The sequence below is a fragment of the Chroicocephalus ridibundus genome, chromosome 1 (genome assembly GCF_963924245.1).
Source record: "Chroicocephalus ridibundus chromosome 1, bChrRid1.1, whole genome shotgun sequence".
Lineage (NCBI taxonomy): Eukaryota > Metazoa > Chordata > Aves > Charadriiformes > Laridae > Chroicocephalus > Chroicocephalus ridibundus.
Genome location: NC_086284.1, coordinates 20,124,929 through 20,135,145, shown reverse-complemented (window position 1 = coordinate 20,135,145; position 10,217 = coordinate 20,124,929). Strand labels below are relative to the sequence as shown.

Genomic DNA, 10,217 nt, shown 5'->3' with positions numbered 1-10,217 from the left:
CTTCTGCTTCTTTCCATTCATGTGCAGCCAAGGGCAGGTCTGGGTGTCCCCAGCTGCCACTGTGTGACCCTGTCTGAGCAAACACACCTGGCTTGCCAGCTGTGATTGCATGGCCCTTGTGTGGGAAAGTACTTTTCCTCTGGGTTTTGACACCCTCCTTGGAGAAGCAAGATGAAAGCCCTGGTTTGAGAAGAAAAACAGGCTGTGTCTCCATCACATGACGTGCTGCTTGGGTGCCTTCCACTGAAAGGCTCGTTCAGCTTCCCGTCATCTCCATTTGCAGATATTGTCACCTGCACAAAGCACTGACAAGCAGAAGGGGACTACAGAGCCAAGGGTGGGGAAGACAACATGGTCTCCTAATGAGAAGGGAACAGAGGGAGCCGAGCAGAGATTGAAAGAGAAAACTAGAAGAGGGAGACTCTTTGTCTTCTGATAATTGAAGGTTTGGCACCCCATCTTGCTATAAAATCCTGAGCCTTGAGATAGTTTCCTCAAATATATTCTCCTCTTTACCTCTTGAACAGAGAAACAGCTTCTGCCAGACCCTGCAAGCCTAAGAGCCCTAGGAAGAATTGCTTATCTGTATGTTAAGAGAGTCTCAACTCCAGGGTTTCAAATTCACCTCTCCCTGCATCCTGGCATCCCCAAAGACTGCACAGGTTCAGTATCACCTTTCTGTAAAATCTGCCTTCCATCTCCCCTCCCAATGGCATTTATTTTACCGTCTCTCTGAGAATCACTGTGGGCATCCCAGCATGCCTGACTTCAGTTAGGCTTGTCACAAAGCAGAGTGTTTTTTATTGAAAAAAAATTCACATTGAAAAAAATGACATTGAAACTATGAATAGCCTACACACGTGTCAAGCTTACCAGGAATCCTATTCAACACAGGGTGCTGGGAGACACAAGGCTTGAGTCTACTTATGCTTGTTAAAGACCAGGCCCTCTGTGTTTCTTAATATAGTTTCACCTGTCTTGCCAGACATCCAGCAATAACTAAAATGATTATGACAGTTTCCCTCAAAAGGCAAACATCCCCATGGCCAAGTATATGCGTGGCCAGCAGCAGGAATCGATATCAAGCCTCTGCCAAGTTGCTCCACAGGCACCACGAGCACTGCAAGGATCACGCAGGTCTCACTATAGCCCTTTAGTGGTGGTGGATACCCCTGCAGCCACAGCATCTGCTGCATGTTGGCTGTGGAACCCTCTGTGCTCCAAGGAAGCTTTTCATGGGCACTACGAGCAGGTCAGCAAGCGCTGTGTCACTGCCCGGGTGGAAACGATTGTTCGTATGGTGTTTGTCGATGGACCGGTGGGGAAAGGCAAGCTGCCTTAGCAGGGTATAAATTCCCTTGTCCACATGCCAGCTCTCCTTCAGCACAGGCAGAGTGCAAGAGATGAAGGTCCTTGTGCCAGCTACCCTCATCCTACTCCTCTCTGTCTACACCCCAGGCACAGGGGCACGTAAATACACCTCTGTCCTCACTGTGCCCAATGGAGGCCACTGGGGCAAGTGGGGGAGTCGGCAATTTTGCCGCCATGGCTATGCCAATGGATTTGCGCTGAAGGTAAAATTCTCCCTATTTCCCACTGTCTCCTGTCTCTGCGCCCTGGTACGCAGCGCTCCACCTCCTATAGTCTAAGGACTTTCTGCAGAGTTTTTCCTCTTCCTGAGTACAGTACTCTGTACATAAAACTATGAGTCTTTTGGGAAAATTTGGTCTAGAAAAAAAGAAAAAGTAAAGAAAAATATGTGTTTGTTTGTTTGTTTTTTAAGGACAAGAGGTCTCCATTAGATACAGCAAAGCTAGAGCTACTGCCAAAATTGTTTTGCTTTCAAACTGCATAGAGGTGCGCTGGCAGATGCATGGTCTCCATGTGGCTGATTTTGCTGGGAGAAGCCATGTAAGTGCCAAAATCTGCTGCTGCAGCCTCCTCCAGCATCTCCCCTGGGACTCAGAGTCTCTGCCTCACACCTTGGATCAGAAATAGTTAGAAAATACGAAGAAGAACATGTTACAATATAGGTATATTATGGTTTCTTAGTATGACAGACATCTTTTTCCATGTGCTTCCCAAGGAATTTTCTCTTTCTCTTTACAGGAAGGGATTGAGACTTTATATGACTGGCACTTAAATTACTTTTCCTGAGTCTTCTACCTCTTGCCTTCACCTCTGTCCCTGTGTATCTTCTACTGCAGGTGGAGCCCTCCCAGTTTGGAAGAGATGACACAGCTCTGAACGGCATACGCCTGCGTTGTCAAGATGACTCTGTCATCGAGTCCTTCGTGGGGGAGTAAGTAACACTGTTTTTTCCCTTGTTTGTTGTGCACCACCTCAACAAAATAACCATAGGTGTGACCATTTGCAGGGGTCTCTTCTCTGACTTGCTTTGTCTGCATAGTGCTGGGGTATAAAGTAAATTAAAATAAGTGGTTGGGTTTTTTGTTCATTCATTTTTAGGGTAATTAAACACAGTTACTTCACATTATCACCTTCTGTTTGCTCTTGAGGTTTCTGCCAAGCACTATGAACAACCCAAGCATCGTTACAGGGCTAGAGTCCCCCTTGGAAATATGCAATCCGTGGGGCAGATGCAAGGAAAGGGGGTTTTAACCATACATTTATAAACTGTTTGGGTGAAGCCCTGGCCCTGCTGCTCTGGATGGGACAGTGTCTGCTCTCCCTGCTGCCTGGTGCGTACTGGTCAGATGGGGTCAAGGTTTCATCATAAAACAAGTGCCCACGCTGTCCTTAGACTTTCCACCAGAATCATAACTGTCTAATCTTGGACTTCCTGGTGTTTTTCTGATGAGATACCAATAAAGAGAAAAGTACACCCTTGGAAGGAAGGAAAAAAGGAGAAAGTAAGGGTCCCCAGACTGCAGCAGGACATTGTGGTGGTCACTGCTGTGAGCAAGGAAGTGTTAAGCTTGAGGGCAGCAAGGTTAGGAGAAGGAGCATTTTGCAGTGTTCTGCAGCACCCAGATATTCCTCTGTCTTTTTTGTCAGGTGGGGTACCTGGACCAGCTTTCAGGTTTGCCCTAGAGGCTACCTGGTCTCCTTCTCACTGAGAACAGAGAAGTACCAAGGAGGAGGAGGTGATGACACAGCAGCCAACAACATCCAGTTCAGATGCTCAGATGCAACTGTGCTAGTAGGTGATGGACTATCGTGGGGTAGATTCGGCCCATGGAGCAAAAGCTGCAACATATGTGGTCTCCAGACCAAGGTAGAGCCCCCACAGGGGCTTCAGGATGACACAGCGCTCAACAATGTGAAGTTCCTCTGCTGTAGATGAGCACTTGCTCTGTCTTCATCACTGCCTGCACATCACATATCCCACAGCAAGTGAAACATCAGTAAAGCTTGGGTCTAGCTTCATACAGGGTCTTGTGATGTTTTGACTGCTTGCATCTTGCCGTACTGGACAATGCCTTACATGATGATGTCTTTTACAGCTACCACTATGTTAGCATAGCTTCTCATAGTTACTGAAGCGTATCATATTCACAAGAATCATCACATCACGTAACTGCTGGTATACCACTGGGAAAATGCCCAATCTCTGACAATTGCTCAGAGCTGAGGAACAGATTTCTCAACTTTTTTTTTTTTTTTACTTTTTTTTTCCTGAGAGCTAAACGGGGTGAAATGGAAATTTGGGTGGGCTCATGAGAAGCATCAGAGGTTTGGTATCATTGCCCACTCCTAACTTGTATTGCCTCAAAACTTGTACATGTTTTTTACAATAAATCTGTTAGCTCATACCTGAGCTCCTGCCTTAGGGAACATGGTTAGAAAGCGTGCTTATGCTGAGCATCCACCTAAGCATGGCTATGGTGCCAGCTGGGTGAGCTCCCCAAACCTCCCTTGCCGCTGCTTTGTTGTGTGCTCCACTGGCTCACCCAGCTGTTAATGCAAAACTCATTTTCATGGGACTTGTTTTTTCATTTGCTGCCTCTGGGCTTCATGCTCTAAATAGAATGGGGAGAATCCAAACTAAAAATAAATTCTATGTCATTCATCCATTTTTTATGCTCCAATTTACTGGATAAGCTTGAATTTATTACCTTGTCCTGATGGGCTAGCTGTAAAGAATGCACTCTCAATTTGGGGAAAAATCATGCCTGGAGATTATTACTGTGCCCTAATGTCTGAGGCACCGGGCCTCTCTGGCAAGGGTTCAAGAAGACTTATTGCCTCTCTGAGCACCTTTTAGGAAGTGCAGCTGTTGCTCTTCCCTCAAACCAATGCATTATGCATTTTTGTGTACTTGAAACAAGGTGGGAGCATGGTGTTGTCATTCTCTATGTGACTGGTTGGGCTGTGGGGGTATCGTGTACAGGACCACATCCACGTGGAGCAGCACAGACCTGATGGATGGAGGTGCCTTCTGCCAGTTCACATCCCCCGCTTAGCACACACACAGCAGCTATCACCGCTCTGGCTCTTCATCCATGTGAAATTTTCTTCCTGTCACTTACCTCAAAAAATACTCAAATAATAACAACTGTACTTTCTTTAAAAAGGAATGGAATACACCAGGCAAAATAATAGAATAAACATGGTATGTTCTTTGGTAAAAGGGTTTCGATAAAAAAAATCAGGGGTTTGCTTTTGAGTAGATCACTGGTCTGTCTAACTCTGTGTACTGTCTCTGGTGGCAGTGCTCAGTGTCTAATACTCGCTGCCATAAAAAGTTTCTCTGAGTCAGGGAAGTGATGATTATCAATTTTATTGGCAAAGCCGACAGCAGTCATTGGATATCTGGTCTTGGAACTGGCCTTTGGAGCACATTGCAATTTCTCAGGATGCTTGTGTCATTTTGCCTCACAGTCCCTATTTTTGACAACGCAGGAATCTTCCAAGTAGTGGGTGATGAGCGGAGAAGCCAACCATACAGAACTCAGGATTGATTGCATCTACTGCAGCCAGGCGGAGAATAAAATATTTCTCTTGGCTCTGGCTGTACTGTACAGGGTATTGCTTCTTGTCTTTTGCTTCCTGAGGCACCGCTGGAGTAAACTGATGCATCTCCAGCAACCTCAGTGGTGCAAGAAGACGTCTTACAAAGATTCCTGGGTTTGAATGATTTTATTTTCAAAAAATTAATACAAAATCTTCCAGCCAGACCTTCTGCTGCAGATTTGCATAGCTCTGATTTTTTGAATATCAGGATCTGATTGATTTCTTAACCTTTTAAGCTGTTCTGGTTTTTTTGTTTTTAAATTTGGTATATTTTAGGTGATTCTCTAACTCCTTTCTCTCCTCTTCTTGACTACAGACATTTTAAGCATGCAACTGTTTTTTAAAAGAAATGCTTATTTTGCAAAAACAGACCTATCAGCATTTGAAATACAAGGGATTATTAGCTTCAAGGAAGCATTTTATAACTTCCATCTCCATTTGGGAGTTTCTGAAAAAATCCTTATTTGTCCTATATTTGACTCTCTGTAAACATTCAAATCCCCCAGCTCTAGTACTTAGTAGTAAAAAAAAAACCCTGAAGTGGCAACCTTTTTCTAACAAGCTGAACTAAACTAAATTAAAACTAAATTCTGATGCTATCACAGTTAACTGGGGTTTTGAACCCCCACACATGGACATATCTTAATTTGCATGTAGTTGCTTGACTTCCATTTACTTATCACAGAATAACAGAATCACAGAATGATTAGAGTTGGAAAAAACCATGAAGATCATCTAGTTCCAACCCCGCTGCCGTGGGCAGGGACACCTCCCACTAGACCAGGCTGCTCAAAGCCCCATCCAGCCTGGCCTTGAACACTTCCAGGGATGGGACATCCACAACCTCCGTGGGCAACCTGTTCCAGTGTCTCACCACCCCCACAGTAAAGAATTTCTTCCTGATATCCAATCTAAATCTACCCTTATGAGATCGGCACCATTTCAGTTTGCAAACTGACCTCCCAGTATAATTAGTGAGGTGACATTTGAGGACATAAAAATAAAAATAGCTGCACTCTAAACAAAACAGGCTTCATTCAATGAAAGTGAACAGGAATCATGGTGACATTATCTGCATCGCCTTCCAAAGCCTGGGGAATCCCTTTGCTCAGGCAGACGCAGCTCCATGCACTTCACAGTAGTCTTAGAGGGACAACTACTGGTCACCTTCCACCAGAGCAAGTAGGACAAGCAAAAATCACCAAGTATTTTATATTACAATATTGTATGATCAGTGTCACCAGCAAATGCAGCAACATGATATTTAAAGTGCTTTTTTTTCTTAACATGTGAGTAAGTTGTGTGTCTCAGAGAGATATGCTGTGTGAATCTAAGTTGTGTGTGCAGCCAGTTATGTGTGGGGAAAGAGGTCTTTTCTCCAGGAAAAGGTGGTTTCTAAGAGAGTTAATTCTTCGAATGGCCATTATCACTGAGCTGAAGTGCCTAAAAGAAGGAATTACTTTTCTTTTGAGTGATTTGTTCAAGAAGTGGTGCCTGTTTTCTTGTGTGTATGTATGTGTATATGTAGAAAATTGAAACACTTGAACTTGGAGTGCAACTTGGAGTGTGTCCCTGGCACACCTAGGAGTCAGGAACATGTTGCCAAACACTTGAACACTTGAAGTGCTGGAGCATGTCCAGAGGAGAGCTACCAGGCTGGTGAGGGGTCTGGAGACCAGGTCATATGAGGAGAGGCTGAGGGAGCTGGGCATGTTTAGCTTGGAGGAGAGGAGGCTGAGGGGAGACCTCATTGCCCTCTACAACTACCTGAAAGGAGGTTGGGGAGAGGTGGGTGTTGGCCTCTTCTCCCAGGTGAATAATGACAGGATGAGAGGAAATGGTCTGACGTTGAGGCAGGGGAGGTTTAGGTTAGATATGAGGAAGAATTACTTTACTGAAAGAGTGGTCAGGCACTGGAACAGCCTGCCCAGGGAGGTGGTCGAGTCACCATCCCTAGAGGTATTTAAGAAACGTCTAGATGTGGCACTTCAGGGCATGCTCTGAAGGGCAGAGATTGTAGGTTATTGGGTTTTTTTTTTTGGTTGGTTTGTTTGTTTGTTTTTTGGTTGAGTTTTTTTTTGGTGTGTGTAAGGTTGGACTCGATGATCTCAAAGGTCCTTTCCAACCATGAAGATTCTATGGTTCTATGGTATTGTACATTTCTTCTCCAGAGGGTAGGCCAAGCTGGAAGGCTCTGAACATATGCTTCTTCTCTGCAAATGAATGATTCTGTTAAATTTTGAGGTTGCACTGGGGGAAGAACTATTCACAACATCAGCAAAACTGACCTTTTATACTTCCCTGTTATGCCAGGTGTAACATTTCTTCACATTGGTGCGTGAATAGACACTCCAAATGAGAGCTGTTCCAAGAAATGTTTGGAAAACTGAATACCACCTCCTCTTCATGTACTTTCTTATGTGTTTGTCAGCAACTTCAAAATCAAATTTTTTTCATCATCTGCATACTGATGGAATACTTCCAGCTGGGCCTCCTGTGAGAGTCCGCTTATATAACGTGGGTCATATATAGAAAAGATGGGGTGGGACTGCAACTTAGAATCTCAAGCTGAGCGGGTCTCAGCCATATACCGCACTCAAGGTAGAGGAATCCAAGGATTCCAAGGAATCCAAGGTAGAGGAAACCCAACTGAAACAAAGATATAAAAGCATCACCAAAGTGTGCTGGCACTGATGTGACTGAAACTGTGCATAGCTCAAAACTGTGAGTAACTACAGCTACGTGACTTCAGAAATTCACTGTGTGTCCCTGGCACACCTGGGCGTCAGGAACATGTTACCAAAGAACAACCAGCCAGTTCCTGTGGGATGACAATGTGACCAGTGGCAAGACCAATGACCAAGCAAGAACTATCCCTGCACCTACTGATAATGTGGTAATTTTGAGGCTGGAGTGTGAGTAGGCTTGAGGAAGGCAAAGAGGAGTTTCCCACCCATCCACGCACATGTGGCACAGCTTCCAGGGAGACTGGCAGAAGCAGCAGGTCTGGAGCTTTCCAGAAGTGATTTTTAAAAGCCAATTCTATTGAAGAAGACTAACTCAGGTCCAGAACAAACCTGCTGGTAGTGGTACTCGAGTGAACTAAGCTTTGAGACTACTTCTAGAAAGTTGGCCTTACAAATCTTAGCCTTTATGGCTGCATTGTTCCCACTGCATGAGAAAAATAAATACTCAACCCATCACAGGTATTCTGAAGCTTAAGTTACTAGGTTTTTTGAGTTGCAGAGAAAACAGCTGAAGATGCTTTACCTTCATACTATTGTTAATGCTGTACACGATGAAGATGTGCACCATGCAGCTCATGCTTAATCTGTCATAGTTACGTTCGTTAGCCCTTATAGCCAACGCTAATTAGCTAGCACAATTAGCAGTGAGGAAACAACTAAAAACATCTGGTTTAGAATTTTCTGAGTATATTTATTTGGAAAAGTTGCTATAGAATGTAACAGCACCAAGACCAGGCTGGATGGATCTTTGAGCAACCTGGTCTAGTGGGAGGTGTCCCTGCCCATGGCAGGGGGTTTAAAACCAGATGATCTTTAGGATCCCTTTTAACCCAAACCATTCTGTGATTCTATGACTCTATGAATATTAACCTGTGGGTCCTGAAGAGAAAACCAGTAAGGCCTTGGAGAGGTGAATCATGAAGGACTGAATTCTGGCTTTCACCCTCCCTTGCAGCACTGAGCCTGTGAGTACGCCCTTGTCCCACAGGACCGTGTATCCATGATCTTGTTCTTGAATCCAAAATTTTTGTCTGAGAAGTTGTTGCATGGTTTTTACCTGCCTGCTTTTTCTCCACCTCTGCAGAAACGGAGCCTACTCGAGGCAGTCCAGGCTCTAGCTAGTGATGTTAGAAACTGGTGTCCTGGCAGGAAGAGATGGTAGAAGTTACCTCCCTGGCTCAGTGGAAGCTAGGGAGACTGAATGAGCCAAGAGGTCCCAGGGAAAGTGTTGTCTGGCCGTTCAGAAACACAACAGCAAAGTGGCAACACCAGATGTAGAAAAAACATATTTTTCTTGAGCAGAAAATACAGAACCTTTCTTAGAGACTTTCTCTTCTAGTGCTTGTTTCCTGTGCTTTCCATATCCTACTGGAGCAAAAATTGGTAGACCTCAGTCACCTCATAGCACCTTACAACACAGTTGGACTCTTTATATCTTGCTGAGGTTTGGCGGATGCTGTAACAATTCAACTAGTTTGATGGCATTTGATGCACTAACAACTGGGCCTCTCCAGGAAAGAGCAACAATGATTTCTTTTTGATCACTCAAAACCAGCTCAACGTCAGTAATGGAGTAGTGGTACTTTAGTGTATTACTTCATGAACATAAATCATCACTACAGACATCAGTGGCCTCTTTCGTGGTTGTGTAGCAGAAACAAACAAGTGAAGGTGCTGCAAGAGCACTTGTATGAGTTTATTAACTTGGTCTGTGGAAAACAATGTTTTTAGAGGGAACATGGCAGAATGAAAAGTTAGGTTACTGCGTTTCAGGATCAGGCCCTAAACAGGTCTGAGATACCCCTTTGTGTTTCTGCTGATCTCTTTCTCAGGGGGAGCATTCTGCAGCTGTTTCGTGAATGGCTTAGACTTGCATTGACACAAATGTAAGTGACTAGCCTTGTTAAATCCAGAAAGGGACACTTGTACCCTAAAGGACAATGTCTCTTCGTGCTGTCAAAAAATATTTTAACTTATTGCACCTTCTCAAGAAGTGGGAGTAGATTAAAAAATTAACCCCTCCCAATCTGATGTTGTGTCTGAATGCCTTTCAATCCTTGCTCCTCCCTCCAGCAATTTTCTTCATGTCAGTGAACTTTTTATGGTGAGATAATCAGAAGTAATTTAAAAAGCAACTTTCCTTCTCGGCTTTTGCCAATATAGTGATTATCAAATAAGAGCAGTTCTGTTATTTCTAGTTTATTGCTATAACATCCACAACATGACTGGGATTGCTCGCAGTGGGAAAACATAAAATATATTCTAAAAGTTGATTTGAACATCTTTTCTGAGCAGAAAATACAAAAGTAAATTCTGACTCCCACCAGCTACCGTGTTCGTGCTTGGCTGCAACAGCAACTTCTGTGTGCTTACTGGGAAGAGCAGTGTCAAGGGGACAAAGCTCTTCTTAATGTCAAAGGAGACATTCACCTCAGGAAAAGTAGTAACTTAGTCAAGAAAATACCACTTCTATTTCTAGGTGTTTGCAAACAA

The 10,217-nt window shown here is 44.1% G+C and overlaps 1 protein-coding gene across 1 annotated transcript; it reads left to right on the top strand.

Annotated features, from left to right (window-relative positions):
• The first annotated feature begins 1,403 nt into the window (after window positions 1–1,403).
• LOC134517183 (vitelline membrane outer layer protein 1-like) lies at window positions 1,404–3,348 on the top strand. Its single transcript, XM_063338475.1, has 3 exons — window positions 1,404–1,574; window positions 2,208–2,302; window positions 3,019–3,348. The coding sequence occupies exons 1-3, from the start codon at window positions 1,404–1,406 to the stop codon at window positions 3,305–3,307; spliced, it is 555 nt and encodes a 184-aa protein (XP_063194545.1). The 3' UTR covers window positions 3,308–3,348.
• Window positions 3,349–10,217: the final 6,869 nt, after the last annotated feature.